The sequence below is a fragment of the Coprinopsis cinerea genome (genome assembly GCF_000182895.1).
Source record: "Coprinopsis cinerea okayama7#130 chromosome 5 map unlocalized cont3.5, whole genome shotgun sequence".
NCBI classification, from domain to species: Eukaryota; Fungi; Basidiomycota; class Agaricomycetes; order Agaricales; family Psathyrellaceae; genus Coprinopsis; species Coprinopsis cinerea.
In genome coordinates, this window is record NW_003307540.1 from 2,031,922 (window position 1) to 2,059,847 (window position 27,926).

Genomic DNA, 27,926 nt, shown 5'->3' on the forward strand with positions numbered 1-27,926 from the left:
GTCCTTCTTGCGGTATTGGGTTGTTCTTGATCTGCGCTGTGTTCTGGCCAGTATGTATACCGGTCGTTCCTTACTTCTTGAGGTCTATTCGATCAGCCAGGTACCGCGAAGAGCTTCGGAACGTGTTGTATTGAGACTTGTATCTGTTGTGTGTCCTCGGGCGCGATCAGTTGGCTGTCGGTGCCATGAAATGTCGCAAATAGCGACATCTCATTTCGAGTACACGGACCGAATGTTTTCCTCATGGCACCTTGTTACCAGTTTTGGGCTTCAGATTTCCCGGCTACGATGGAACTTACTCTAGGACGGGCTGCCGTGTATAACGCTATCTCATCTTTTTCTGGCTGTTTTGATCGGCCAACTGGAGGCATTGGTTCGGGAGTTTCACTGTCGATACTGGTAACGATACGCGTACTCAGTTTGCTTGCGAGTTGCTGATAACTAACGAGGTGCTGACAACCTCGGGCACAGTACCTGCCAACGTCTGGGTGTGGGCGTGGACACTCTAAGCATCCGATCCTTATCTGATGAGTATTCAGTCGTTCCATTGGTTACGATAGAGTGTCTTTGGGAAGGGAGGGTACAATTTGGGAAACCACCATCTCCAAAAACTAGGGTGTCCTTTCCTGTGGACCACTACTAACTACTCAACTCCATTGGTTACCATTCGCGCGCCTTGAACACACAAACGTTGCTCAGCATTCGTCGACCGTCCCTCTTACCTCTCGGCTCGTCACTCTGTCACCATGCTCAATCCACGACGAGACCCTCGATCGTTATCGCGACTGTAAACAAAGCAGTCGACTCGTCCTTGATCTCAAATAAAAACTGAACGAACTGGTAACTAGGAACCCATAAGACGGAAATGCACCCGCACTGATGAACTATGTTGCCTGTCCACATCTGCGTACTCTGCTCTTATCCACAGCTGGAGGGTCTGTGACCTGCGGCGAGATAATTGAGGTTCGTTTTAGGGCGCAGGAGCTTTTAGCTATCTACTTCAAAAGGGCGAAGACGTAGATTGGGATTATGACAATAAATACCATTGTTCCAGGGGAGAAACTCATTGTAGTACATGAACGTAGGTGGAATAATACACACTACTACGCTAAATGAACCAATCAAAGTAGTAATACATACAAGGTGCCTCTACAACACAACGTTCGGGTGATGCCAGGTGCTTTCTTCATATGGAAATACAGGAGATGTTACAGACATCAGTGAAGGAGACAGGGAAAGTGAAAGGAGACTAGTAAACAGTGAATGGACCAGGGGATATCAATAGCAAGGGCGAATGGAACAGGGGTGTTGAATAGAGGTGTGAGAAGGGAGAGAGTCGACCGCACTAAAGGGCCGTCACAGATGGACGATCGTCCACCCTGAGTCCTTCCATCCGCAATGGGCTACCCGGATAATCCTTCTTTGCTGCTGCCCGTCGCTGCCTCCTCTCCAATAGAGTCGCACCGTCCAGATCCAGTTCAAACTGTCGACCTTTGTGTCCCCTCGCCCTGTTCGCACCCGTTCTAGCAACCGAAGCGCTCGGCCCGCTCGTCCTCCCAACTCCCTGCGACTGTGCGTGATGCCACTCTCGGTTCCCTTGATCCCTTGGTCCTGCGCGGCCTTCCATTAGCGACGTATTTTGCGGAGCTTGGCCTTGAGGGTGACGTGGTTGCTGCTGCTGCTGTCCTGGGTGCCTGCGAACATCGTTTTCATCGGTGATGTCATCGTCCTCATCATCGTCCATCTCGTCATCTTCGTTAAGCTCGCTAAGGAAGCCCCGGGTCCCTCTACCGTACTTGCGTCGCCTGGCTCCTTCCTCTTCCATGCGATGCACAGCGTAGGTAATGTCAAAGGCCTCCTTCAAGGTGGCTAGACCCGGACTTCGACCCTCCCAGTTACCCCGGGGTGCGGAAAGAAGGGGTGAATCAATAGGTCGGCCGCCAGCCGCCGATATGGAGAATTTGTCGCTGTAAACAAGAGGGGTGGGGGGAGGCGGAGGAGCAGGCGCCGCGTTGCACCAAGGGTGTGCGAGGAATTCGTCGATAGTATACCTCTGGGCTGGATCGACGCAAAGAAGATGCTTGATGAGGTCCTTTGCTGAAAAGGGGTTAGTGGATAGGACACAGATAAATTGACCTTGGCGTACCGCTCTCGCTGATATCGTCCCACCAAGGGCTGAGGAAGGTATAGTATCCCCGTGCCACCTTCTCAGTGAGAACATTGATACTCTCATCGTAGAATGGAGGGAATCCACAAAGAAGGGTGTAGAGGACACAGCCAAGAGCCCACATATCTACACTCTTGCTGTATCGCTCATCCTTGACGATCTCCGGTGCGGTGTAACCAACGGTACCACAGGGTGTCATCGTCTGCTCATCCCAGACCACCTTACTAAGACCAAAGTCGGCGATCTTGACGCGACCAATACCGCCTCCTCCAACGCCGGGTATGAACTCGCCTTCGTCTTCCTTCTCTTCATCGTACGGTCGCTTTATTGGGTTCTTGGAAGGGATGATGTCTATGCGCTCGAATAGCAAGTTTTCAGGTTTGATATCGCGATGGACGACACCCCGTTCTTCATGGAGATGTCGTATGCCATGAGCGACTTGGAGGATAACATGACGCGAGAGGTTTTCACTGAAGTAGGTGAGCTTGACGATTTGATGGAATAGTTCTCCACCCTCCATTACTGTAGCGCATGGATGAGCCGAGTCTGCAATGGGAAGAGGGATCATCACTTACACTCAAGCACAAGGAAGTAATGCTCCGGCGATTCTGAAAAGGAGTAAAGCTTCACGATCGAGGGATGCTGAATGCCCCGCATGATCTGCACCTCTGCATTCGGCGTAAGATAGGAGGTGGAAACACGTCGAGAGACACACCTTTGAGAATATTCGCCCGCTAGAAAAGAAAGGGTCAGAACATCGTAAGACGGCCCATTTGTCCACAGCAAGAGAACGGCACCTCTGTCACACGCGGCTTCTTCTTGAATTGGGGATTGAGATGTTTCTCCCCTGCCTAAGCATAGATAGGACCGCGTGTAGCAGCAGGTGAACAAGGACAAGTAACAGGCAAAGGAGAGATCAAGATTAGTTTGGGAAGGAAGAAAACGAGGAAACTGAGAAGTTAGGGAAAACCACGAACCTGTGACGCATTGAGTTCGTATTTACGGACGACCTTGACTGTTTGCGAGATGGTTTAGTCAAAAGAGTTGGTCGATGCAGGGAGTAACTGACCAGCAACTTTGCGGTTGGTCGAGTGCTCCACAGCCTTGTAGACATTAGAGAATGCTCCACTAACGGATCATGTCAGCCTGGTGATTATCGTCAGCAACGACGATGAGCAGGACGCACTCTCCCATCTTCTCGAGCAAAGTATAGCTCTCAAGGCCTTTGTAAGTTGGCATCTTTGACTTTTCAGCGCGTTCCTGGTTGACGATCATTTCAGCTGCTTCTCGTGGGGGTGGCGACTTTTCGTGGGGCTGAGCAGCCTGTGCTGTGGGTTGCTCATTGTGGCGTTTGCTCGCCTGGGCAGGGGCGGGGCCGTTGTGGCCTTGAGGCTGATGCTGACGAGGCTTGGGTGCACGTGAGCATACTTGGGATGTGAAGATTATACTGAGAATTCAAAGGCACCTGTTCGTTCTGTCTGGGCGGCTGTACGTGGTTGTGGTGCTTGCCGTGGCGAATGAGGTCTGGTCGCTGTGATTAGGGGCGTTTGGACATCGAGAACAATGAAGACGACACACTCTTGAAAGCATCGACGACGCCGGTTGGAGGCATTGTGGAGATGGGGGATCGAAGAAGGATGAATTGCAGAGAAATGTTGTTGTTGACTCAAAACTAGTTATGGATGCGGGCTTTGGGCTGTGGGAACGATGACGTCAGATGACGTCGATCTAATTATCATTATATTTACGCTAGTTCCAAGCAGACGCCTTCCGAGTCCGAATAGACGCGGGTAACTCGAGGCAATGCTCCTACGTAGTCCTCTCCTGCACACACCCTAACATATCTAACACCAGCTTGGCCCAGCTCCGTGATCAGAGGCCCCAGTCTCTCCACACTGTCACTCTCGTTTTGAAACGCAATCCCATCCGGCATTCGCACCAACTCCTTTAACCCCCGCACTAATTCTGCTGCTTCTCCCTCCCACTGCGGTACAGTCATATCCACAAAGTCGATGTACAGCTCTCGCAATTGTGGTGCATCGATGGCAGCCAGGCAGCCCACTACAACCTCGACTGAACATGCTGCGATATGCAACGCTGTCAGATTCGGGAGGCATAACCTGCTGGACGCTCGAGGAACAAAGCCCGGTGGACCAGCCCACGAGAGCTCCTCAACGCTTCCACCAATCCCTTCGATCGATAGGAACAACTGCGACGTCTGTTCTACTAGGTCGGTGCATTCAAAGGCGTCGAGCTCGAGTTTCTTCAGCCGCTTCGGTCTCTCGGTGGTTTCCTCCAAAATCTCCAGGTATAAAGCACATAATTCGTCGTTGAATTGAAATGCGATACCTTCCCACCGCGTGATATGTTCCATGAATATCTCCAGGTTCTCTTCTGTGAACTCATCCCGATCGCACTCCACTGTCGTTGCGTGGGCACACTCGACGAGTGGAGGGGAGATATGCAGGTTCAATGGTCGGTCTCCGGCGCGTTCAATCCATGCTCTGATAAGGTCGGGGTGGGGGACGCATTGGCCGTACTGAGTTCCTGAGACCGAAGTCCAAAGGTGAGGAAGCGAGTCGACAATGTAGCGCAATCCCGTCGAAACCCCGCGAAGGGACAGCGGAGGAGCGTTATCGCGAGGTCGTGCGAAGCGGTTGAAGAGTGTGTCGACTTGGTATTCACCATCGCCGTAGAAGAACTGGGCTAGCTCCCAGGAGAGTTCTAGGGGAAGTTTAAAGATGGCTTGCATGCTGTTCCATTCGGTTTTCTTTCCGAGTAGCTGCCTGGCGGCGTCGCGTTGGGCTTGGAATGGGTTGGTCATTGTGCAGCGACTGCGGTCCCGTTTCAGGCGGTGAAGAGGAGTATGGCGGTGGTGATATCGAGTTACCAGGGGTGTTTCTTCAAGCTACTTGTCGCTCACTTGCTAGTTATTGAATCGAGAACAATAACATTTTTTCCTGTCGTTACAACTTCCTAGACAAAAAGAATGGACTTCTATCCCTTGTCACTTTCCTTGATCGACCTCAGTCATGTTTTTGTTGAGCCGTTGGTACATTGCCGTCGCGAAGCAAACCGAACTGCGAACAAAAAGAGCCCAGTGAGGCCCAGTGAACCTTCCAAAGACGGCAAATCCTTTCCACGACTGTCAACCAGCTCCCAACGCGGTGCGCGCAAGTCATTTCTTGGTCACCATCTACATCTCATTTCTCAACTCCATCTTTCTGTAAACCAGGCTAACCAACACGACGATGAGTGGCCTCGCCGATGAACTGCTCGCTGACCTTGACGGACTCTCCGGTGGCGAGGAAGAGCACGAGACCACACCTCAACAGCAAACTGCAGGAGCCTCGTCCTCCTCGTCCTCCCTCCCTCAAAAGCGCAAAGCAACAGACGAAGGACCGGGTTCAAGTCTCGCTGACGAGCTCGATATGGATGACGACGAAGATGAAGAAGATGGTGGGGCCAATGCGGAAGAGGAAGAGGCGAGCAAGGGAAGGGAGATTGGTTCGCTTGTCATGGAGGGGGGCGTTCGTCCCGCGGACGAGCTTGACGCAGAAGATGTACAACAGATGGAACTTGGCTCTATTGAAGATGTGACCAAGGTGGCTAAGCTGGAAGGGAGCAAGAAGATGTCGGATATCTTGAAGGTCTGTCTAGAGCATCCTTGCTTTTGTTAGTTTGCTGGTGGAACTGACGTTGGTTTGGGGGGCTTTCAGGATATTGAAAAGTACCAGGAAAACCCTTCGACGCCTGCGCAGATGAGCTTGCCGGCCCATCTGAACCCTGAGTACACTCTCATCGTTCAAGCCAACAACTTGTCCGTTGAGGTCGAAAATGAAATTCTTATCGTCAACAAGGTACGCTCCTCGGTCCTCTACCTACTCAATCATGTCGACTCACTTGACCCTTAGTTCATTCGAGATCACTACTCTCCCCGGTTCCCTGAACTCGAACAGCTGGTAACAGATCCCACCATGTACATCAAAGCGGTTCGAGCCCTCGCCAATGCAGATGTACGGTTCCTTTCCTATTTACCTTGACCTGACCATTTAATCCAATCTGGTATAGGACCTGACCAAAGTCGAACTTTCAGGCATTTTGCCACCCGCCGTGATCATGAGTGTCGTAGTCACTGCAACCACTACCCCGGGGACCAAACTGTCTGCTGCCAGTTGGCAAGCCATCGAGAAGGCTTGTGGATTGGCCGACAGGCTCGAGGAGGCAAGGAAAAAGGTATGTGCACCCGCCATTTAATCTTCATATGCGAGTACTGACGACAGGGACAACGACAGATATTCATGTACGTCAGTTCAAGGATGAACGTTCTCGCACCCAACCTATCCGCTATCGTTGGTACTACTACAGCTGCGAAACTCTTGGGTGTTGCTGGTGGATTAGCGGCGCTGGCAAAAATGCCTGCGTGTAATGTCCATGTACGTTAATTACCTTCTCTTCTGTCCAACTACTAACGGGAGCCTTGTTTCATCGCATAGCTGCTTGGTGCACAGAAGAAAATTACAGCTGGTTTCTCAACCGCCACTCAGAAACGGCATACAGGTTTCATCTTCCAGTCTGAATTGGTCTCGCAAACGCCACCAGAGTATCAACTCAAGATTCAGAGGACAGTGGGCGCCAAGTGCGTATTGGCTGCCAGGATGGATCTGGAGAGGCAGAGGAGAGACGGTAGGTTCCTGGGGATCGCTGCCATCACAGTCGCTAATGGTCATGCTCGTTGACACAGGAACCTACGGCGAGAGTTTAAGAGACAAAATCGAGAAGCATATTGATAGGTTGGCGGCTCCACCACCCTCCAAAGTCGTCAAAGCTCTTCCTATCCCCAACGATGGTCCCAAGAAACGTCGTGGCGGTAAACGGTGAGTACCATCGTTTGCACTGTCCGCGCTTGCCATAAGACTGACCAACGATTTTGATAGGGCTCGACGGGCGAAGGAAGCATACGCTCAAACCGAACTTCGCAAACTACAGAATCGCGTCATGTTCGGCGAGGCAGAGGAGGAAGTTGGCGCGTTCGACCAGACTAAGGGTCTCGGTATGATTGGCCTTGCTTCCGGTAAAGTTCGTGCCAGTGTTGGTGAAGCCAAGAGCAAAGGTCCGTTCCTCTACATTTCTCCATAGTTCTGGAAAGCAGTATTGCTGACTCGACTTGTAATAGCCAAAATGTCCAAGCAAAACAAATTGCGAACGGCAGCTCTGGCACGATCGGCTCAGCAGGCGCAGACTTCAGGGACGGCTACGTCACTTAGTGTTACTCCAGCTCAAGGTAGGTTGGTCATCGTTATACTTCCATTTCGATAACTAAGAGTGTTCTGTCGTAGGTTTCGAGCTGACCAATCGAGCTGCAATGGCCCAGAGAGTGAAGGAGGCCAATGAACGGTGGTTCTCTGGTGGAACGTTTTCATTTGTGGGGCAGAAAGGACAGACGAAGTGAAGATGCGATTCGTACATGTTTTTCTTCCACCGTTAGAGATCAATATTATGCTTACAGTCTGCCCGGTACACTTGTCGATGCGAACATGGAATCAACAATGCGATAAGGTATGCATAATGGACTAATAATACAATGCAGATGTAAGACTACGACTAATTAGATAAAGGAATGTACAGTTTGTGTGTGTGGCATGTATTGACATCGACATACAGCACCGATAGCGAGGATTTTATCGACAACTCTTGTTGGCTTTGACCAAAAACGTCGAGACGTTTACGCAGACGGCGAGGATGTCTCGGCTGCGGAAGCGTTGGTGGAATGTGACAGGTCGATTTTTGGTTTGCTGCCAGCAAGCTTGCGCTTCGACTTGTAATCCCGAATGGCCGAACGGATAGCGTCTTCGGCCAACACTGAAACCGACCGTCAGTTTGGGAGACACGGTGAGTGGATGATCATAACGTACTGGAACAATGGAGTTTGACGGGGGGCAAGCAAAGCTCCTTTGCAATTTCGGTGTTCTTGATCTTGCCTGCCTCCTCCAGGGAGAGCCCCTTGACGCGCTCGGTCATATACGAGCTGGAGGCAATGGCACTACCACAACCAAACGTCTTGAATTTGACGTCAGAAATAATTCCGTTCTCATCTACTCGGATTTGGAGCTTCATGACATCGCCGCACCTGGAGAGGGGTGAAAAAGCAAGGTTAGCAACGTGGGAACATAATCGGGGGCCAGCGGGAGAGGTTGATGCTGGCAAGAAGAGCAACTTACGCAGGTGCGCCAACTAGGCCAGTGCCGACGTCTATGTCGTTCTTTGGTAGTGAGCCGACCTGTTAATGTGTATGACGACAGAAATTGTGGGATGGCGGGCAAGGATTGGTGCGTTTATCAGATAAAGGGGTCCAGACTCTGAGAAAAAGGCCTGTACATACGTTTCTAGGCTTTTCGTAGTGAGAGATGACTTTCTCATGGTACGAACGCACAAGAGTAGGGCGAATTGCTGTCCTTGAGATGACAGGACGGGCAGCAGCGAACAAAGGTCTGGAGATAGCTGAGCGGAACATGGTGGTCAATGGTCAAAGAGCAAACTCCCTCGCCGAGTGCGATGATGACTAGTAGCGAGAGCCACAACCAATCACAGTCACATGCTCCACTCCGATTGGCTCCTGCCGAAAATGATGACATCCCTTGCCAAGCATGACCAAGCAAGGCTTCCTATTGGCTATCACGCTGTGGCTGTGACTCTCGCCTTTCAGGCCATCGCGTAAAGTGGTTTACGGTGTTCGATACAGAAACAGAATGAACTCTTCATCTCGTCCGGCCGACAACTTGCCCTCGACGGCGCGCTCGATAGCGCTGCTGCTATCTGCCACACCTGGTGTACAAGATGCCCAGCCAGGCGTGCTTCACCAACTTCTCGAGTTCTCCCATCGCTACACAATGCAGGTCTTGACCGATGGGAGCGTTTATGCTGAGCACGCCGGACGCGCTGGTAAACTCGAGATGGAGGATATAGTGTTGGCTGTACAAGCTCGCGTTGGCTGGGAGTTTGGTGGACGGGTACCCAAGGAGGTATTCTATTCTGTGTTATTATGCTAATCGTGCCCTAATGAGCCACCTAGTACATCCTATCATTAGCAACAGAAGTCAACGCCGCTCCCCTCCCACCAGTACCCGAAGTCTTTGGTGTCAGACTACCACCAACTTCAGAATGTCTCGCATCCGTAGACTTTGACCTGATTCCCAACAAACCGCCACCAGGTGTCAAGATCTATGACGAAGAAATTGAAGAGATTGAGGAGGAAGAGTCGGAAGAAGACGAGGAGATGCAACCCGTTGAACCCGAGAGTCAGCAAAGTGCAGCCATAAACACTATGATGGCAACACCCTCATCGGCATCACACCAGGATCCTGACCAGTTCGCCGATACGCCATTCCCTATCAGTGCCATTGCAACACCCTCAGACGTCGATATGCTTGGCACACCTGGAATTGGCGCCAGAGCCGAGGCGGAAGAGGGCAGTGACGCTGATGATGATGGTCTATTCGCCGGACCAGACGATGAAGAGGAAGAAAGCGATGGCATGGAGGAGGTACAAACATCTTCCGCAGTAAATGGTGTCAAGAGGAAGCTCGTCGAGGAAGACGACTACGACTGACCAATGACCACTACACGTTTTGGTCTCGCGAGCATGTGTACATTAGTGAAACAGATACAGGCCTTATAATGATAATGATAAGTCTAGATGAGGGCGTTCTAGATGACATTAGTCGATTTAAGGTATACTTGGACAAAGAACGCCAGGATAATGATGAGAATGCAGAGGATGACCACCCAGAAACTGGAGCCTGGACAAACGGTCAGTTTAGGGAGGCAGTGGCAGCAGGAAGAAACTCACCAGTGTTGGCAGCCGTGGTCGGAATACTAACGACGCGAATGGAATTGTCGGCGCTTCCAGAAACGAGCAGGGTCCCGGCAGGGTTGAATTTAATGACCGTTGGAGGGAACTCGTGGGCTTTCAAGATAGTAGCACAGGGCTAACGTGAACTATGAGTGAACGGGCAGCGTGCTTTGAGAGCGAGACATACCGCCAAAGTCGTCGCATCGACCATGCCGATGCTCAGGTCCGAAGAGCCAAAACCAAGGAACCGACCATTCGGGCTAACTTGCGTTCAGCAAGAGTTGACGACAATAGGAAATTTATTGCTAACCTGATATCAAAGCAAGTAACCCCTTTGTCTCCGATCTTGCGCGACTTTTCAGGCGTCCACGAGTCTGTGTTCCACTTGACCGCGTACCCTTGTCGGCTAGCTGTCTTCTTGGAACGTGACCGAGGCGGCACTGTGTTAATAAGGGTATACGCGACTTTGTCGTTGGAAGGGTGGATTCTAGGAATATACAAGTCAGTCCAACACCACTACACTAGTAACAGCAGGAGCGGACCTGATAGATCGGAATGTTGCGCCCTCTCCGACAAGCGAGGAAGGAAGGTCTACGGTCTTCTTCAGTGTCAACGATGATGGAGCTTGCTTTTCGCCATTGACAGTGGATGTTTTGTTCTTTCCCTTCTTTTTGGAGGCAGTGGGACTTGATGGTTGAGACGTCGAGGGGAGTTCATACACCAGGAGGTTATGCGTCGTTGCGACAATCAACTACAGTGGAGAGCGTCAACAACGGAAAGGGATGATGATGAGACACGTTGGAATTCCCATACCAAGTTTGCCCCGAATGCGACGTCGTATATTTCTTTTTCGGTGTGAATTGGATTTGCAACAGGACGAAGAGACGGGTATGAGAGGAGCGATAGCTGTGGAAATGTCAGACGTCCATCCAGGAACTAGGCAAGTAAGTTACGCACATCATGAGCACCAGCAACTGCCAGTACCGAACCATCCGGAGAGAGAACAGTCACTTTCTGCGTTGTGGATAGTTTAGTACAACGCGTCAGGACATATGATTAGCCCCTACTTGATAGTCTTCAAGGTCTCCGCCGGGAAGGGTGCTTTGAGTCCGAAGGGGTGAAATACTATGTCCGAATGTGTCAGAATTGTGTCGATGGACTGGGACAACTGTATCCCGACCTGCTGTCATTGACGGTGTATATCCGACAATTCTCGTTGAGGCCCTTCTCTAGCTTCTCTTCAGTGCTATTGATGCCACAGACTATTGTGTTGCTCTGTCGACGTGTGTGAGGTGGTTTGATAGGGGGGATTAGACGCCAGGGTCATGGTGCCTACCTCGGCGTGAACGGCCATGCTCATAGGTGCATCCTCCCCCTTCTCCAGTTCAAACTCGGTCTTTTGGTGGATCTCCAAGGTATCCGTCACTTCATACAGTCTCTAATGACACTGCTAAATACTTGAGCTTGTGTGGGGGAGTAGCAAGTCCACATACCAGTTTGTTCTTGATTCCGCTTCTCGTAGCGCCACCACCGCCTCCCAGGACGACTTTATTGTCTGAGAGAAAGGTGCAGGAGTATACTGGGAAGGAGGGTAGAGGGTGTTGTGTATGCCGTGGCCTCATTGTTGCGCAGAATAGTCGAGTCAAAGATAAGTTGCAGGTTAACGCTGGTCAGGAAGCTTGCTACGTGCGCGGTTAGGATTGCCATCATGTGACCTCATCCCATCAACGCCATCAAACTTCTCCCAAAAAGGCAGTTGAAACCGGACAACTCCAATCGCTGTTCGCTTGCGTCTTGCCTCACTCACTGCACACCACCGTTGTCGACCGTTTGTCGCAGCTGGGCTTCACAAAAGCTTTCCTGCGTATAGCCCATGTGGCTGAGCTTCTCCTCTTCCCTAGCCGCTCTATTTCTATCTCTATCTGTTGCAGCAACACGATCTAGCCATTGCCCGGAGCAACTTTAATCAAACCAAAACTATATCGAATTTAACCATTGAACACACTCACTAACTACACTAATGGCTCACATCCAACCACCGCCAGTGTTGGCCTACGGTTTGTCCAGGGCGATGCACGCTGCATATGAACAACTAGGGGATCTGCCACGAGTCTCGACAAAGACATTTATTGGTATCCTCGTCGCCATCTCGGGAAACGTGTTGATTTCGTTCGCGCTCAACCTCCAGAAACTCGTGCACAAACGCATTGAACAAAAGAATAACTCGGAGGGAGTAGGAGAATGGGATGACGGGTCGGTTACCCCGACGCCGATTTCTGGGAAGCAAACCGCGAACGGACATTTCCCGCCACAGTCGCCCTTGCCAGAGGAGGCCCAGGAGGATATGGAGTCGGGGGAAAGGGGAGGAAAGGATAAACGTCAGGCAGGGGATGAAACACCTAGAGCTGAAACATCTGCCTTTGTTGCAGAGGTTGAACCACCGGTACCCGTCCTGGCAGGGGGAAATTATGGTTCCGTATTGACTGGTGATCCCCCTGCCCAATCGGCCCCACCACCTTCCCGCACATTTGCCTCGCGAGTGCTACCTTTCAAACTGAAAACTCAAAGGGGGGAGAGGACAACATCGGCTTTACCAGTAGAGGTTGTGACAGAGGAAACAGCGCTTCATGGACTCGACAGTCGGCGGAAATTGAAACGGAACCCGGACTCGAGGAGCTCTGTGGAGAGTAACGAAGGAGACTATTTAAAGTCCAAACTATGGTCGGTGGTCTCGCCCTTTCCGGTTGGGGAGTCACTCATAATCCTACTAGGTGGCTAGGGTTCCTCTTAATGAACATTGGAGAGGTTGGAAACTTCATCTCATACGCGTTCGCACCCGCTTCCGTCGTCGCACCACTCGGAACAGTACGCGTTTCCGCACTTGCTTTCCGGAAAGTATTATGACTGACCTGGCCAACTAATTTGCTCTCATTGCCAATTGTTTCTTCGCGCCCTTGATGCTCAAAGAGAGGTTCCGCAAGGTGCGCTTTCCTCTGGTTCTTACCCGAGCCTCACTAACGCTTGGAATCAGCGTGACCTCGCGGGCGTCGTAATCGCAGTTATTGGCGCTGTGACCGTCGTCCTGGCTTCCAACGCGTCAGATACGCGACTCGATGCCGATCGTTTGATGCAGGCGATCAGGCAAATTCCATTTCTTGTCTTTTCTGCGGTATACGCTGTTGGAGCAATTATACTCGCAACGCTTTCTCAAGGAAGTTTGGGAAGGCGCTATGTCGTCATTGATGTTGGCCTATGCGCGTTATTTGGTAAGTGAACATGAGAAGGCACAGGCTGCGTCGTTAACATGCTTACCAGGTGGCTTTACTGTGCTGTCTACCAAAGCCATTTCAACACTGCTAACTACGGAATGGATGGCGATGTTTACGAAATGGATAACATATCCCCTCATTCTGGTTGGTGGAAGTTCATCCATATTTTTTCGTCCTGACGTTGTCCTAGATTTTGGTCGGAACGGGCGTTGGCCAAATACGATATCTCAACAGGGCGCTAATGCGTTTCGATAGCAAGGTAAACTTCATCTCGTTAACTCAGACCGGCACTAATTTCCGTCTTCAAGATGGTTATCCCCATTCAATTCGTTCTGTTCACTCTCTCTGCGATCGTCGGTTCGGCTATTCTCTATGGAGATTTCAAGAAGGCGCAATTCCACCAGATCGTCACCTTCCTATACGGTTGCGCTGCCACCTTTACTGGGGTGTTCATTATCGCGTGGGCCCCCAACGACGAACAGAGCATGACCGACAATCCCGATGTTAGGGCGGCAGACGATGTGAACGCTGTTCTTGGAAGCCCTGATCAAACTCGCCTGGGACTTGGAACAATTGGGCGTAGAAGGCGCGCCACCTTAGTGCTTCCTAGCGGTGTTCGGGACACACCTAGCATTCGTCACAAGCGCAGCACGCTCGGCATGGGCATATCACCTGCACAAGTGAGCCATATGATCTTTTTGTCCTTTGCTGCTTCTGAGATGGGTTTCACAGCATCTGTTGTTGGTCCATACCCCTCCAGGGGATCTCCCTCTTTCATCGCAAATGCGAGAGGATGGATTGAACGACACTGATACTGAGCTAGGTATCTCCTCGCCAGAGTCATGCGGCCGACCGCGCAGGCTAAGTTGGTATGGAAATGAAACTGCACCGGGTTCTAGGACGCGGGACAGTAGCATCATGAGCCGACGGCCCAATGTGTCCGGTTTAGGACGATATGCCGGCAGTTGAACCTTGCATCGCCTTGTACTCGTGACGAGAGAGCCCTCGTAATACCATCACTACGAACGGTGCAAGTTCTCTCTTTTTTTTAGATCTGTATTGATTTAGTTTGTACACTAATATTTAATCGGGACAGCTCGTGAATTAATTCTCATAGTAGTCAACATGGCTTCCCGTTTGCACGAGGTTCCTGCAAGCATGTCTGGCGACGTCGACGTCGAATGGAATGTTTCCATCCGCAGGCTGAGCTCTTTGCGACGTACAGGGTGTTCGTCGATGCCAGTCGGACATTGCCCGAGAAAGCGTCAGACCTCGAAAACCCCAATGGAACTCCCTTGGCACCTTCGCGTCATTCTCGACGTCAGCTTCCTGAAGGCAACCTTCTCGCGTCCTTGTCAACCGTCGATGGTTCCAGTTCTCAAACGTCAAGCCCTTTGGGCCACAGATCCCTGGGGATATTCTGGGAATATAGCCTGCAGATAAGGTGGTAGCCCTTCGCCCCGTAGACCACAAAATCTAGGAGAGATACATATGCATCCGAGCTGGGTTCGGAATGACTACGGCTCTCGACACGCGGAAGAGATGTTCCTTCACGAAAGTGTCAGAATAGCGAGGAGGGTACCTTCAATTTGCCGTGCTCCCCTCCGCGGCAAAATTCTGTCGAGGTGGTGTGTACCTGATCTTCCTGGAGTTCATTGGAACCTTCGAACGTGGTGCCATAATTGGAACTTTGCTTACCCGTTTGGCGGAGTTAGAACTTGACAAGGAGGGACTTCCTCAATGTCAACTCTGCGATGATTTTTACACAAGAGGGGTGTTGTGGTGCTGGAAGCAGCAGGCTGTAAGTCAAGTCTATGCTTAGAATCTTGAGAAGCGAACTTCGCATGAAAATCCTGGTTTAAAGGACTAATCGTTCGATTCCATGAACTCACTCCCATGGCCATCAAGTGTCATTAAGATATATCCGGCTACTACATTGGAAGTACCTGTTGTTATCCGTGAACTTGCTACTGATTTCCTTTAACGCGTCGGTTGTCCAGGAGATTCATCTGAAGTCTGAGTTCCAGGGACAAAGAACGGGCAGGTTTCCAATTAGCGACACAGTGACTGCCCCCTCCAATGCCGGGACACTTCATCGGCTTTGGCGGGTGACCGAGTCGCGAGGCAGGGCAATGTGGACTATGCCCCGCGGTAACCATTTGCTATTGGATCAGGGCAATTACTCTGTACTCTGTACCTTTACCTCTCACCCGTTTCAGCCACCGCCGCAGCGTTTATTCGGCACTGACAATGACCTCCAATACTGCCACTGCAGAGCGCTTCAAATTATTCGCAACTACAGGCCACCTCATGGGACAAGGACGCGGAGGCCGTTATCCTATGGCATACACATCTGACGAGGGCCTCAAAATTCATGTTGTTGGTGGAACATCTGGAATCAATCGGAACTGTCACTAGTCACCCAGCCTCGTTCTCCGCCCCTTCTTTGGTGCACACGGGATCTTGGACTTTTGGCCATTTAAATGGCGAGTTTATAATCGCCTCCTCTTCGGCTCCCTGAACCGCTCTACTACCAATGACTGCTATGATTGGCACCCTCTTGTCTTTGTCCCTCCTTGGAGCTTTATGGTTCCTCTATGTGGTTGTGCGTCGCCTCGTATTCCACCCATTGGCTCGTTTACCGGGGCCACCGCTCGCTGCTATTACGGGCCATTACAAGACTTACTTTGACGTGGTTCGAGGAGGACACTGGCTTCGCCAATTGGACAGGTTACACAACAAATATGGTTCGTGGCGATTTCAGCTCTCACGCAGGTTACCAACCCATGCTCAACCTCAATAGGCAGCGTCATTCGTGTTGGCCCTAACGAAGTATGCCTAACCCATGTCCCACGCCTTCTCATATTCACCCGGGCCATCGCATCCAGCTTCACTTCAAGGACCGCCAAGTCTACGACCGTATTTTCTCCCCAAACAACCACTTCACAAAAGACCAAGGCTTCTACTCGTGTTTTGGCGTCGGATCATCGACCTTTGGTGCAACCGATCCGATCCATGCCAAGGCCAACAGGGACTTATTGGCGCCTTACTTCGACAAGCGGGCAATGCTTGATCTCGAAAGTGTTATCTCCTCGACGGTAAGCCCGCTCTCTTGTACATCCCGTTGACCGAGAAAAGAGTAGAGCTTCTCGTCATCTCCAGGTGGAGCTGCTTGGGACGCGCCTAACGAACCGAGAAGCCCCGATCGATATGTTCTACGGCTTCCGATGCGCGACCATGGACATCATCACCACTCACTGCTTCGGACGGTCATCGCAATTGCTCCAAATGCCGGACTTGAGGACACCGCTGCTCGTCGATATCCAGGACTCGATCCCCCTTCTGTGGAGTATGAAATCTTTCCCGTGGCTTCCTGTTGTCCTGCCATGGCTTCCGCCATGGATAGGGACTGGACCGAAAAGGCAATACGATGCCTTTATGCGTTTGCATGAATTTGTCAGCCAAGAAATTGCACATGTTGCGAAGCAGGGCTGTGGACAGGGGCCAAAAGGCGGTATTCCTCGGTGTATTTACCAAGATCTGATAACAGTCTCCCCCTTGGTACACGGGAAAAGGTCCCATACCTACCTTGTGGACGAAGCACTGTCTCTCATCCAGGCCGGAAGCGACACGATCGCCAACACTTGCATCATCGGGTTCTTCCACGTTCTCAACAATCCCTCCATCCATGCCCGGTTAACAACTGAGCTCATTCGAGCGTTTCCCGACTCTCAGGGCCCATTCGCCTGGTCAGATCTGCAGAAGGTATCTTACTTGGTCAGTCATCTTGTCGGCTTCCTTCACTCGTCCTAACTGGTTTGTTCGCTTTCAGACTGCCGTGATTAAGGAGTCCCTCCGACTGTCAAACGGGTTCGTCTCACCCCTTCCGCGAGTTGTTGGTAAGGATGGTGTGGGACTCAATGGCGTGGACATTCCACCAGGGGTGAGTTTTGCCGCAGCGAGAAATCGTCCACTGTCCACTCATCCTTGTCAATCAGACTGTTGTCAGCGTGGGGCCGAGTTTCATACACTCAGATCCAGAGATATTCCCTCGTCCAGAAGAGTTTTGTCCCGAGAGGTGGCTAGGAGCCAGTCCTTCCCAAAACAGATATCTCATACCATTCTCTCGAGGCCCTCGGATGTGCCTAGGCATCAAGTACGCAACCGCTCCTTGTCGGGATCTAGCACTAATCATTGTTCTAGCATGGCGTGGACGGAATTGTACCTCACGTTTGGGATTCTCTTTCGAAAGCTGGACATGGTGATCACCCATGGCCCAAGGTGTGTGACTTCCATCCCATCAACATGCGACTAGAGAATAACAGCTAGGACCAGTCCGAAGGAGATGGCCGACTTTGTTGACTATTTCGTGCCAGTCTACGGCGGCAAGCATCTTCACATACAGGCGAAATTGAAGGATCCCTGAATCAATTTCTATCTCGAATACCCTTGAGCCTTATTGGCACGCAATCCAGGTTCTTTAGAGTTGGTTATACCAGAGTCCGCCACGTACTAGATAGATCCGTCCAACTGCACCCGCTCTCCAACGCATCGTATGGGTAGTCGCCATAACTAGGAATGGGAAGGGCGTGCGAGCGTAACATCCAGCTTGGTCGCCAGTTTATTAATCTCGCTCTCGAGTTTGGCTATCCGTTTAGCACTAAGGATTCACGGGGTCAGTCATGAAGGAGAATTGGTCTAGGCCATGTCGACTCACTCTTCGTTCGAGCGTTTGCCATATTCGAAGGCTTGTGAGAAACCGAGAGAGCGATTAAGATCCATGGTTTGTTCATGACGCTGCTTCTCCTTCTCGACGATGGCCTTGAGCGCCGGTGTAATCCTTTCATATTCACGTTCCAACTAAAAAGGAGTCAGTAGGCCAGCTCAACGAACAGGGAAGTAGACACACCGCTTTGACCCTCGCAGTCAGCGATCCTTCGTCATACCGCCCTTGTCCAAGAATTTCCGCCTTCATTCGCTTGAGCTCTTCGAACCACTTGGTCTCGTTCTCGCTCAATTCTGGTGAGGCTTTCTCCATGAGGCTCTGCAATAGCCTGTCTAAGCGCTTCATGATCCCTTTCTGCGCATCTTCAACCTGTTTCAACCTAGAATTCCCGGTGGATGATGACTTCTCCTTCAAGGTGGCCAAAGTCTTTCGGATTTCTTGACACTTGGCCACCTGACGAGCCAATTCCTCCTTTTGAAGCGATGCTCGAGCTTCAGCCGCACGTTGGGCGATGTAGAGTTGGTGGATTTGACTCGTAATCTGCTCGATAGTCTTGCCGATGTAGCGCAGGGTATCAGGAGTGAGCATGAATTCGGATGACTTCGGCGGCAGGGACAGCTTGGGAAGTGTGGGAAGACCAGACGGCTTGAGGATCGGTGGAATGGTATAAGGATTTTCTCCGAGGAGAGTCACATAGCTTGGGGGCCCGTCCCCTGGAGTCAGCCATCGACTCCGGGGCTCGGAAGTCGTCGCGTCAGAGGCAGTGATTTCCTTTGGCTTCGGTTGGGGCGGTGACATTGGGAGAGGCTCTTCCGTTTGCAGGTTGAGCGGGAAGGCCGTCAACCGCATCGTCGATGTCAAGATGAAGATGCTGTAGGTGAGGTGCACATCATTGGGTACGGCCACAGCAACCACTGGATTGGAGCATCTGAACTCGATTCCATTAGAGAGGTCGATAAAGTGCAAAGTAAGAGCCTACCTGCGATCAATCGAGAAAGTAGCGAGAATAGGTTGGACAATCGTTTGAGCTGCCTGCTCCAACGTTGACTTGAGGGAGGATTCCGCTGCATCGTCATCGATTCGTAGAGCGTGGGCTAGATTCTCCAGCACCGGGGAGATGTTCAGGGTATGAACTCCGAAAGCATGGTATATGTAGACGACATTGTCATGGATGGGATCAGGAAAGAGCACAGCATGATTGCCACGGAGCAGATCCAGCAACGGCGGGCCGTTAGGGTTGGTAGATAGTTGATTCAAGGAGGACACCAATCCTAGATCGATTGTCTCATAGACAGCAAGCATGGGTAACTCGTGCTTTTGTCGCATCTGTAGAATCAGGTTTAGGCTTCGTTGTAAAAGCCAGTGGGTGAGCATTTACCTGCTTGAAGTCCCAACGGGCTTCGACCTTCTCTACATCCAAACACACGTCTACCTTTCCGTCTTGATAGGCAACCATAATGACCCCAAGATGGTCAGTCTCCTGGCCTTCTCCTTCCTGGTCTTCATCGGTGCCAAATTCGAGGTAAACGATGTCTGTTGCATCACCTCCTTCACTTCCCTCCAATTGCCTTGGAGAGGGCTGCAAAAGGAAGGGACCCTGGCGAGATACTGGACTCGATATGGTTCTGGGGGGATGTATTGAAACGGGCCGTGAGGCTGCAGGGAAGACAATCCCTGGAGGCAACTGTTTCGTGAGGGCAGTGACGTATTTCCTTTGGTAGTCGTAAAGAGCAGATAGATGAGCAGGAGTGTCCTCCCCTTGTGCCAGAAACTCCTGCTTAGCAGAGATGAAGCACTCTAGCGAGTGAACATAAGCCGACGGAATCATCCTGTAGCGCATCTTAGTTTTGAGTGCCATTAGAAGACGACCAGTACTTACGCGTTTTGGGGAAGGTAAGGGCAAATAGCATAGACGTCACCGGATTTCGTGAGGGCATAGATGGTAAGTGGGCCCCAGTCGGCCTTGCCTTTTCCCAAAGTGAAGGAGGTAACCTCGCGTTCGCCCTCATCCTCTGCAGCAAATGCTTTCGTCTTGCGTTGAGGGATAAAGGATAGCGTCTGTTGAGGTTCTTCGGCGTCATAAGAGATATCGTACTCCCTAGCGAGAAAGGTCAGGGCAATGTTATTTGAGAGTGGCGATGTGCGTACCTCAGCCGCCCGTCCGTGGTCATGACCAGTAGCGTTGAACCAGCCTCGCCCCAAGGATGCCAATCGATTTTGGCGACTGGCACAGAACTGTCCCTCGCGTGATAGTACTTTCCTACTTGAACGGCTCTAGTATGGGTTGTGGTTTAGACGCGTGAAATGTCTTCGAAAACGACAAACCTACTTGCAGTCAATGGAATCAGGAACAAGTCTGTTGTAACCCGGTCGGGGCATGACCACCACCGCAACCTGGAATGCACCAGCTATAGCTAAAAGCTTGCCACTCGGGTTCAAAGAAATTTGATGGATCTCAAAATTGACATTTGGGGTATGCATAACCTTTTAGAAAAGTCGTTAGTTTCGACATACACCATCAACTATTGTAACGGGCCTACCTTGTAGGTTTTACGCGCACTCCGTCCCAGTTTGATATCCCCCAGAGAGGCTATTCGCAGCTCCTTCCCAACCGCAACAACCAGGTCTGTGTCCCTCAGGGCCATGACTTGTCGCCGACCTGAAGGCGTAGCATCGTCTTGCTTTGGATCGACGGTGGTGAACCTCGAAAGCGTGTTGGTCGACAACTCGAGTTGTGATTTACGGTTGTCATCGAGTCCTTCCAGTCCCTTCGTTGAGAGCGAGAAAATCGGGTGGTCTCTGAGCAACGGTCCCCATGCCTCGTCGTTCATCGTTGTCGGCGCGGTGAACGTTTTAGAAGGGCGGGTTTGGTTGTTGGTCTTGGAACAAGCTTCCAAACTGGGGCCCCCGTCCTGCGCGCCGACCCACGGCATGAGCGCGTCAATGTTCCCACGGCCATAGTCTGACGCGTCCTGAACGAGTTGCGCGTTTGACTTGATTCGTTTCTGCATCTCTTTCTTTGAATCATGACTTCAATAGGCACTGGCTACGATCTCTCTGCGAGTACTTACTCCCCCGATGGACGAATCTTCCAGGTGAGCTTGTTCAGCTTGTTGAAAGGGCCAGGATTGGGCTAATCTATTCCATCAGGTCGAGTATGCAGGAAAGGCAGTAGAGAATTCGGGGTATGTGCGTTGTTATCTTGGCAGTGCCTGGTCATAAACCCGAATTTCAGAACCGCAATTGGTATCAAAGTGAAGGATGGCGTTATCCTCGCTGTCGAGAAGCTCGTACACTCCAAACTACTCGTACCTCATGCCAATCGACGAATCCAAACGATCGACAGACACATAGGATTGGTGAGCTCACCGCCACATTGCATGAGGAACTCCAACCTAACGAGGCCTGATTGAAGGCAACAGCAGGTCTGCTCGCCGACGGACGACATATTGCCAACCGTGCCAGAGATGAGTCGGCTAATTGGCGAGAACAGTACTGCTCCCCCACCCCGATCAAGGTACTGCGCTCCCTTGGTCCCATGGCTTCAAACTCAATGAAAAACCAAAGAATATCGCAGATCGGCTAGGTGCATATACACAAGCGTATACCCTTTACTCCTCCGTCCGTCCCTTTGGAATCAGCACGATCCTGGGCGGCGTAGACAAGGATGGTCCTGGGCTCTATGTGATTGAACCCAGCGGTGTTTATTACGTGCGTTGAAACATCTCCTACCGTCAACAATCTCCTAACGTCGACACCCTTCCAGGGCTATCACGGCGCAGCCGTAGGGAAAGGTCGACAGTTGGCTAAAACTGAACTGGAGAAACTCAAACTATCTGAGCTCTCGATGAGGGAAGCTGTGTATGACGCAGCACGGATGTAAGTGTCCCGACCTGCGGGTTCATTGGGAAAGTGCTGACACGAGCGCAGTATCTATCTCGTTCACGACGATGCCAAGGAGAAAGACTTCGAGCTGGAAATGTCCTGGATAGGTTCGGAAACTGGTGGACTGCACGTACCCGTTCCAGATGACCTCTTCAAGGATGCCAATGCAAAGGCAAAGGCAGCTCTGGAAGACTTTGAGTGATCGTCTTGTTAGTGCAATTCGATGAAAGTGTACGATTATCGCATTCCCAATACCAGAAGCTTCCGGACTCTCTGAAGGTTGGAATTAAGAACCCATTGGGTAACAAAGTATACATGGTATCTATCTATACAATCTGCTCCAATTCTCGCGCGTAGAGTAAAGATGCAGCAATCAGCTTCTGCTTTGGAATCTGGACCTTCTCTTCCGTCTTCTGCGAGAACCTGATGAGGCCCGCCGTTAAGTCGATTTGCCAATTCCTCTGTAAACGTCAATAAGTTGTGTGATGACTGAAATACAGAGAAGGGGGGCTTACTTCAGCTGCGAATTTGGCGAGGTCACTTTGACTCGTGAAGAAGAGTAGAGTAGCTGCGTCCTTGATGGGTAGACTTTCATACGCTGCTTCTTCGCAACTCGCGATTTCGTTCCTACGACAGAGTGATTAAACAAGCGACAACCATGGCAAGATTGTGAACATACCTGATTGTGCCCATGAGACTGTCAATGAAGATCTTGTACTCCTCTGCCGGAGCCTCCTCCCGAGCGTTCCAAACTTTGCTGTAGCTTCCCTCCATTAACCATCGCTCCAGATTGACCGGGTGCTTAATGTATGGGTTCTCGGCAATGACATCGGCAGGTAGGCTTTCTAGAGTGGTGTGGAAATCTGCTATGCGGTTCTGGGTGAGGAGGCGGATGAGGTTGAGTCCACGGATGGGATATTCGCGTTTCGAGGGAGGGAAGTTGGGGAGATTGCTGGGAACAGTCAGTCCAAAGCGTTTGACCTTTGTTGGATATACTGACCGGTAGTCGGTGTAGAAAGATTGCAGTTGAGAGAAATATCGGTCAAAGGAGGGGATGTCCTTCGAGCGTATACTTGTGAGTGCACCAATCTCCAAGATGTCGCCTAAACCCCCATGAGTCGCGATCCAAGGTTCATAGGTGACAATACGCACGAGCGACGACGAGGTCGCCGATGTTCACATTTCCTTGTGGGATGAGAAGGCCCGCCTCAATGAGACCGATCTAATAAAGGACGGTGAGGAGTGATAGATGGGCTAGGTGTTGAAATGAATACCTTGAGCTGTGCGAGGAGGGATGCACATGCTTTGAGGTCTGATGGCCTTGAGTAGAACGCGCGTTGGAGGTTTTCGTAAAGAGTCTTGAGGTTGGCCATGGCAGGGGTTGACTGAGCGGATGCAAGCCTAGAGTGCGACGCGTGCATCATTTGAGACGCGTCAGCTCTGATCGTGGCCCACTTCCTTTCTCGGACTCACCATCTCTCTCTCTCTCTCCAACCATGGAACGCATCGATGTCAACCGTCTCAAATCTGGCGAGGTCAACCTCGGAGTATGCTTAATCCACCATCACAACCGATTCAGAGTCTCATAATTATCTAGACTTCCATCATGGCCGTCCAGTTCGATGGCGGAGTCGTCATTGGCGCCGACAGTAGAACGACGACAGGAAGCTATATTGCGCGTCTTTACCTACTTGGAAAAAGCCACTCAAATCTGACGATAGCTCTTCCCTCAGGCCAACCGTGTTACGGACAAACTGACCTATGTTCATGATCGAATCTATTGCTGTCGGTCAGGTTCAGCAGCAGACACCCAGGCCGTTGCTGATGTCGTCCATCACCACCTCCAACTAATCACGTTCGTTTGGTCCATCTACCACCCTTCTCCGACTTACTGACTTGGATTTTCTAGTCAAATGAACGGCGAAGCTCCCTCAGTGCATACAGCCGCACAAGTCTTTCAGAAGATCTGTTACGACAACAAGGACGCACTGAGTGCCGGTATCATCGTCGCTGGTTGGGATAAGGAAGTCGGTCCTAGCGTTTACAATATCCCTCTTGGTGGCGGTCTGTTCAGGCAACCATGGGCGATCGGAGGTCTGATTTCCCATTCCAACTACTTCGGCCATGATACTGACAACAAGCGCCCCAGGCTCTGGATCTACCTATGTATATGGTTACTGTGATGCCACCTACAGGGAAGGCTGGGGTCGAGACGAGACGGTCGAGTTCGTCAAGAACAGTACGTATTCAATCTTTCATTTCAAAAGCCTTGGATTTAATGAGTTCGTTATCAGCTCTCGCCCTCGCCATGTCGAGAGATGGTTCCTCTGGAGGCGTGATCCGAATGTGCGTAATCACGGAAAACAACGTGGAACGCCTCTTCATCCCTGGCAATGAACTGCCGCGGTTCTGGGAAGGAAAGGATGTATTAGGGGCTGCAACCAAGAATGTATACCCCGAGCCCGAAGTCGTCCCAATGGCAGTAGAAGCCTAATCAAGTTCACCTCGACTGCACATTCACCTTGTACTATTTAGCACCCAGTCAACGAAAGATGATGACCCTGAACCAAAATTGTTGCCCACGATTGCATTACTAGTAAGATTAGAGTAAACTAGATATATCACGATTTGTTCCCAACGACCAGCGATATTTGTTATTCGACCAACCACCGCTTTCGAACATCCGCAACCTCCATAGGGCAATCGCGACAGAAGCCATATCACCTTCTTTCACATTTTCCGAGTCCGCACATAGTAAGAAGGCGTGACTAGTCTCGGTGCCCTCTGTGGGTCGGGTCGTCTCCGATCCGCTCTCCTTGGGGAAAGCCTGCAGATCGCTCGCTTTCCGTTGTCTTGTTTGCAGCGTTAATACTCTCTCGAGAAGTCCGCGTAAAGCTACCCTCTGTGATGAAAACGGGAAGGCTGTTAGGGCGTTGTAGAAAGGCACGCGAGTCGACGGGAGAAGCTGCGATGAAGGTGAAAGTTGGTCAGAGGAACCCCGAAAATCAGAAGCACCAAGCATAAGAGTTGACAATGGGGCCAATGGCATGTCGTTGGGTGTTCGTTCTTCGATCGGGGGAGGTAATGGGGTCATCCCAGCTCTCCAGTCCACGCTGAAGGTAGGATTCGTTTCTCCCGCTGGTACCTCGAGGATAGCCACCGCGTTCTTGAAAGGGACTACTCCAGTGGACTTTATGCTATCCAATTCTTCGCGGGTAAGGCGCCTAACGAGGGGGGATTCTCCCCGGGCAGTTGAGTTGAGTTGGTCGCCCACAAGTTCGAGTTCTTGCAAAACACGAAGTCGTAGGAGATGCGCGACATGGTCGGAAAGCTGAGAGCTGACCTTGATATTGTCTTCTTTAATATGTCGACGGTACTTTCCAGAGGATACCGCCCTGTCCACGGCTTCTCTCAGGCAAAGCACGTATGTTGCTTTGCCTGATTTCCGGGAAGTGAATTTGGTATGCTGGATTCCGTCTGGGATCAACGCGACAGAAGGCTTACTGCCTTCAATGCAAGGCAATCGTAGCCATGAAAGGCGCACAAGTAAGTCTGTCCTCCATCAGTCCCAGACTTGCACGAGAAAAGAAAGTCCAAGTCACCTGCTGGCAGATACTGGTCAGTCTCTATGCACAGTCGCATAGGAGAGGAAAGCATCCGCACTAGAGATCCTGGTTACTCGCAATCTACAGACAGAGAAGTTCGCCACGCACGATATGGATTTGACCACCAGCGTCTTTCTTGTTCTGTCATCGCTCGCGCGACATCTTTCTCCCCGTCGCGAGCTTTTGGGTTGTTGGGCACAAATACGCGTGGTGGTAGTCGTTTGTGTGGAGAATAGACTTTTGAACGCGTAATGATATTGGTTTCAGAGTCGCCAAGCAGGATCGACTTGGAATACTCCGCTGGGTTCAGTGAAGGTCGTGGTAGGATATAGGCTTGTGGGTCATAGAGAGACTTGGGTCGCTTTGGTTTCTTCGCTAGAGGAAGATACTTGTTGCCGCTAGTTTCCTTTTGGACAGCTTCGACCAGGCGTTTGAGAATGCGAGGCATATGTGGTGAGACCACAGCCCAATTGTTGGAGACTGTTGGTCCTGGACAACGGACAACGCGAGAAGAATGACAGGGGCGTCGCCCGTTGCCGTCACACATCAGTGACACGCCTTCTTCAGGAATCCCATCTGGTATTGATCTAATACTAAAGCGCAGTGCCTACCAAAATGCGCTCGCTTTTCCTTTTTGCTGTTGACGCAGCAGCCATACGATGACTTCGTTGCTCTCCAAGAACAAGTGGCGCAAGACTAGCAAAGGGAAGGATGTATCGGTTCCACCGATCCAGAGAGAGATTGTGCCAGGAGATCCGGTCACGCTGGCGATTGTTGGTTGTGGCCAGCGAGGAACGGTATGTACTCGTCGTGTTCGCAAAAAAGACATGCCCTTAGCGTGGTACAGAACTATGCAGAGTATGCGTTGCGTTGCCCAGACCAATGCAAGGTTGTGGCGATTGCTGAACCTCGGGCTCCCCCACGGAAACGATTCGTACAGCAACACAAGATAGACCAAACCCTTGTCTTTAGGTCTTGGGAGGACCTGTTGACCGCGTCAGAGGAAACCATAAATACCATTGGGATCAGACTCGCCGATGCTATCGTCGTCGCTGTTCAAGACAGCCTTCATCTGAAAGTCGCCACCGCGTTTGCAAGGCAGGGCTATCATATCCTCTGCGAGAAACCTATGGCGACTACCCTAGAGGAATGTATTGCCATGGAACATGAAATCAAGAAGGCCAACGTCATCTTTGGGATGGGGCATGGTGCGTTTGCCGTTCTCCGAGAGTGGTCAACAGATAGTCAGTCTGACAGGGGTTGTTCTTCCAAGTTCTGAGGTATTCCCCCTACACGAAGGCAATAACAGAGATCATACGCTCAGGGTCTCTCGGGAGGCTCATCAATATTGTTCATGTTGAACCCGTTGGGTACTTCCATTTCGCACATTCCTATGTGAGAGGAAACTGGCGGAAAGAGCAGGAGAGTTGTTTCTCACTCATGACCAAGTCTTGCCAGTAAGGCTGTCCACTGTCAGTCCAGACGTGCAGGCTGATTACCCTCGCCATAGTGATATAGATATACTTTGCCATTGGCTTTCACCAGCGATTCCTGTCCGTGTCTCCAGTTTCGGGTCTCTGCAGCACTTCACGAAGGCATCGAAGCCAGAAGGAGCGGGAGAAGTGACGAAATGCTTAGACTGCCCAGTCGAGAAAGACTGTGCTTATAGTGCAAAGAAGAGTAAGCCCTAACTTTTGTTTCTCGACTTCCCGTTAACTAATGGTCCCTATTCCAGTTTACCTGGACCGTGTGTCTCGGGGTCAGAAGGGTTGGCCGGTCTCCACCCTGGTCGATGATGTTCCGGACATTGAAAGCATCAAAGTCGCCTTGAAAGTGGGACCCTATGGACGATGCGTTTATGAGTGCGACAATGATGTTTGCGATCATCAAGTCGTCCAACTAGAATATTCCAACGGCAGCACAGCGTCCTTTACCATGGTGGCATTTACTTCCGCAATCTGCGACCGACAAACACGCTTACACTTCGCGCATGGGGAAATTGTGGGCGATATGAACACGTTCACCGTCTCAGATTTCCGAAAGGGTACCAAAGAAGTCCATCATCCAAGAAATGAAGGTGGGGGGCACGGTGGAGGAGACCTTGGCCTCATCAGCGCCTTTGTGGAGGCCGTTCGAACCGGCAAGCAAGAAGTCTTGGGAACCACAGTCGAGGACGTTTTCAGGAGCCACCTGACGGTGTTCGCTGCAGAACGGAGTCGGAAAGAAGGAAGAGTTGTCGATTGTGCACAGTTGGAGAAAGAGGCCAGGGAACTGGTTGTAGCGGTCACCGCTGGTTCTTGACGGTGATAGTCTAGTCATTCCCCTTGATACACTGTCTTAATGAATATATTTTCAGATCCTTGGTTCCGAAAGACTCCGCTATCTTAAAGTGCCTCGTGTCGGCCTGTGTGCGTCACTTCCA

General features: G+C 51.2%; 13 protein-coding genes across 13 annotated transcripts; 7 read left to right on the plus strand and 6 right to left on the minus strand.

The window, feature by feature from the left end:
* Positions 1-1,345: 1,345 nt before the first annotated feature.
* Positions 1,346-4,991, minus strand: CC1G_14667 (CAMK/CAMK1 protein kinase; the record flags this gene model as incomplete). The annotated part of the gene is made up of 9 exons (XM_002911192.1): positions 1,346-2,097; positions 2,147-2,713; positions 2,743-2,835; positions 2,883-2,901; positions 3,145-3,182; positions 3,237-3,295; positions 3,354-3,574; positions 3,746-3,863; positions 3,916-4,991. The coding sequence occupies 9 exons, from the start codon at positions 4,989-4,991 to the stop codon at positions 1,346-1,348; spliced, it is 2,943 nt and encodes a 980-aa protein (XP_002911238.1).
* A 427-nt stretch (positions 4,992-5,418) lies between these two features.
* CC1G_01269 (U4/U6 small nuclear ribonucleoprotein Prp31) lies at positions 5,419-7,683 on the plus strand (the record flags this gene model as incomplete). Its single annotated transcript, XM_001837305.2, has 10 exons — positions 5,419-5,817; positions 5,887-6,027; positions 6,082-6,183; positions 6,239-6,403; positions 6,463-6,603; positions 6,664-6,853; positions 6,912-7,044; positions 7,105-7,280; positions 7,344-7,451; positions 7,507-7,683. The coding sequence occupies 10 exons, from the start codon at positions 5,419-5,421 to the stop codon at positions 7,617-7,619; spliced, it is 1,668 nt and encodes a 555-aa protein (XP_001837357.1). The 3' UTR covers positions 7,620-7,683.
* CC1G_01270 (iron sulfur cluster assembly protein 1) lies at positions 7,671-8,738 on the minus strand. Its single transcript, XM_001837306.2, has 4 exons — positions 8,550-8,738; positions 8,389-8,447; positions 8,083-8,297; positions 7,671-8,029 (listed from the first exon to the last, which is right to left on the minus strand). The coding sequence occupies exons 1-4, from the start codon at positions 8,679-8,681 to the stop codon at positions 7,893-7,895; spliced, it is 543 nt and encodes a 180-aa protein (XP_001837358.1). The 5' UTR covers positions 8,682-8,738; the 3' UTR covers positions 7,671-7,892.
* A 185-nt stretch (positions 8,739-8,923) lies between these two features.
* CC1G_01271 (transcription initiation factor TFIID subunit 9) lies at positions 8,924-9,860 on the plus strand. Its single transcript, XM_001837307.2, has 2 exons — positions 8,924-9,189; positions 9,240-9,860. The coding sequence occupies exons 1-2, from the start codon at positions 9,058-9,060 to the stop codon at positions 9,774-9,776; spliced, it is 669 nt and encodes a 222-aa protein (XP_001837359.1). The 5' UTR covers positions 8,924-9,057; the 3' UTR covers positions 9,777-9,860.
* Positions 9,861-10,105: 245 nt separating this feature from the next.
* CC1G_01272 (hypothetical protein) lies at positions 10,106-11,661 on the minus strand (the record flags this gene model as incomplete). Its single annotated transcript, XM_001837308.2, has 10 exons — positions 11,513-11,661; positions 11,356-11,457; positions 11,200-11,294; positions 11,087-11,144; positions 10,977-11,033; positions 10,833-10,925; positions 10,562-10,770; positions 10,330-10,506; positions 10,207-10,279; positions 10,106-10,165 (listed from the first exon to the last, which is right to left on the minus strand). The coding sequence occupies exons 1-10, from the start codon at positions 11,639-11,641 to the stop codon at positions 10,106-10,108; spliced, it is 1,053 nt and encodes a 350-aa protein (XP_001837360.2). The 5' UTR covers positions 11,642-11,661.
* A 378-nt stretch (positions 11,662-12,039) lies between these two features.
* Positions 12,040-14,731, plus strand: CC1G_01273 (hypothetical protein; the record flags this gene model as incomplete). The annotated part of the gene is made up of 8 exons (XM_001837309.2): positions 12,040-12,740; positions 12,791-12,884; positions 13,051-13,285; positions 13,335-13,432; positions 13,479-13,547; positions 13,597-13,968; positions 14,021-14,111; positions 14,385-14,731. 8 exons carry the CDS (start codon positions 12,040-12,042, stop codon positions 14,729-14,731), a joined length of 2,007 nt encoding a protein of 668 aa, XP_001837361.2.
* Positions 14,732-15,824: 1,093 nt separating this feature from the next.
* CC1G_01274 (benzoate 4-monooxygenase cytochrome P450) lies at positions 15,825-17,714 on the plus strand (the record flags this gene model as incomplete). Its single annotated transcript, XM_001837310.2, has 8 exons — positions 15,825-16,035; positions 16,092-16,120; positions 16,177-16,386; positions 16,451-17,065; positions 17,121-17,231; positions 17,287-17,444; positions 17,492-17,569; positions 17,624-17,714. The coding sequence occupies 8 exons, from the start codon at positions 15,825-15,827 to the stop codon at positions 17,712-17,714; spliced, it is 1,503 nt and encodes a 500-aa protein (XP_001837362.2).
* Positions 17,715-17,860: 146 nt separating this feature from the next.
* Positions 17,861-20,947, minus strand: CC1G_01275 (hypothetical protein; the record flags this gene model as incomplete). The annotated part of the gene is made up of 9 exons (XM_001837311.2): positions 17,861-17,948; positions 18,006-18,148; positions 18,198-18,942; positions 18,994-19,340; positions 19,393-19,843; positions 19,894-20,112; positions 20,163-20,288; positions 20,344-20,498; positions 20,555-20,947. 9 exons carry the CDS (start codon positions 20,945-20,947, stop codon positions 17,861-17,863), a joined length of 2,667 nt encoding a protein of 888 aa, XP_001837363.2.
* A 93-nt stretch (positions 20,948-21,040) lies between these two features.
* Positions 21,041-22,101, plus strand: CC1G_01276 (proteasome subunit alpha type-3; the record flags this gene model as incomplete). The annotated part of the gene is made up of 7 exons (XM_001837312.2): positions 21,041-21,109; positions 21,165-21,199; positions 21,250-21,373; positions 21,430-21,531; positions 21,582-21,725; positions 21,781-21,893; positions 21,945-22,101. 7 exons carry the CDS (start codon positions 21,041-21,043, stop codon positions 22,099-22,101), a joined length of 744 nt encoding a protein of 247 aa, XP_001837364.2.
* A 124-nt stretch (positions 22,102-22,225) lies between these two features.
* On the minus strand, positions 22,226-23,272 carry CC1G_01277 (proteasome 26S subunit; the record flags this gene model as incomplete). Its single annotated transcript, XM_001837313.1, has 6 exons — positions 22,226-22,360; positions 22,415-22,526; positions 22,579-22,851; positions 22,900-23,002; positions 23,052-23,121; positions 23,174-23,272. The coding sequence occupies 6 exons, from the start codon at positions 23,270-23,272 to the stop codon at positions 22,226-22,228; spliced, it is 792 nt and encodes a 263-aa protein (XP_001837365.1).
* A 123-nt stretch (positions 23,273-23,395) lies between these two features.
* On the plus strand, positions 23,396-24,393 carry CC1G_01278 (proteasome subunit beta type 6; the record flags this gene model as incomplete). Its single annotated transcript, XM_001837314.2, has 5 exons — positions 23,396-23,446; positions 23,633-23,754; positions 23,809-23,993; positions 24,049-24,138; positions 24,194-24,393. The coding sequence occupies 5 exons, from the start codon at positions 23,396-23,398 to the stop codon at positions 24,391-24,393; spliced, it is 648 nt and encodes a 215-aa protein (XP_001837366.2).
* A 108-nt stretch (positions 24,394-24,501) lies between these two features.
* On the minus strand, positions 24,502-25,952 carry CC1G_01279 (hypothetical protein; the record flags this gene model as incomplete). The annotated part of the gene is made up of 3 exons (XM_001837315.2): positions 24,502-25,451; positions 25,502-25,561; positions 25,613-25,952. 3 exons carry the CDS (start codon positions 25,950-25,952, stop codon positions 24,502-24,504), a joined length of 1,350 nt encoding a protein of 449 aa, XP_001837367.2.
* Positions 25,953-26,163: 211 nt separating this feature from the next.
* On the plus strand, positions 26,164-27,805 carry CC1G_01280 (streptomycin biosynthesis protein StrI; the record flags this gene model as incomplete). Its single annotated transcript, XM_001837316.2, has 5 exons — positions 26,164-26,301; positions 26,352-26,712; positions 26,778-26,961; positions 27,015-27,184; positions 27,240-27,805. The coding sequence occupies 5 exons, from the start codon at positions 26,164-26,166 to the stop codon at positions 27,803-27,805; spliced, it is 1,419 nt and encodes a 472-aa protein (XP_001837368.2).
* Between the last annotated feature and the right edge of the window lie 121 nt (positions 27,806-27,926).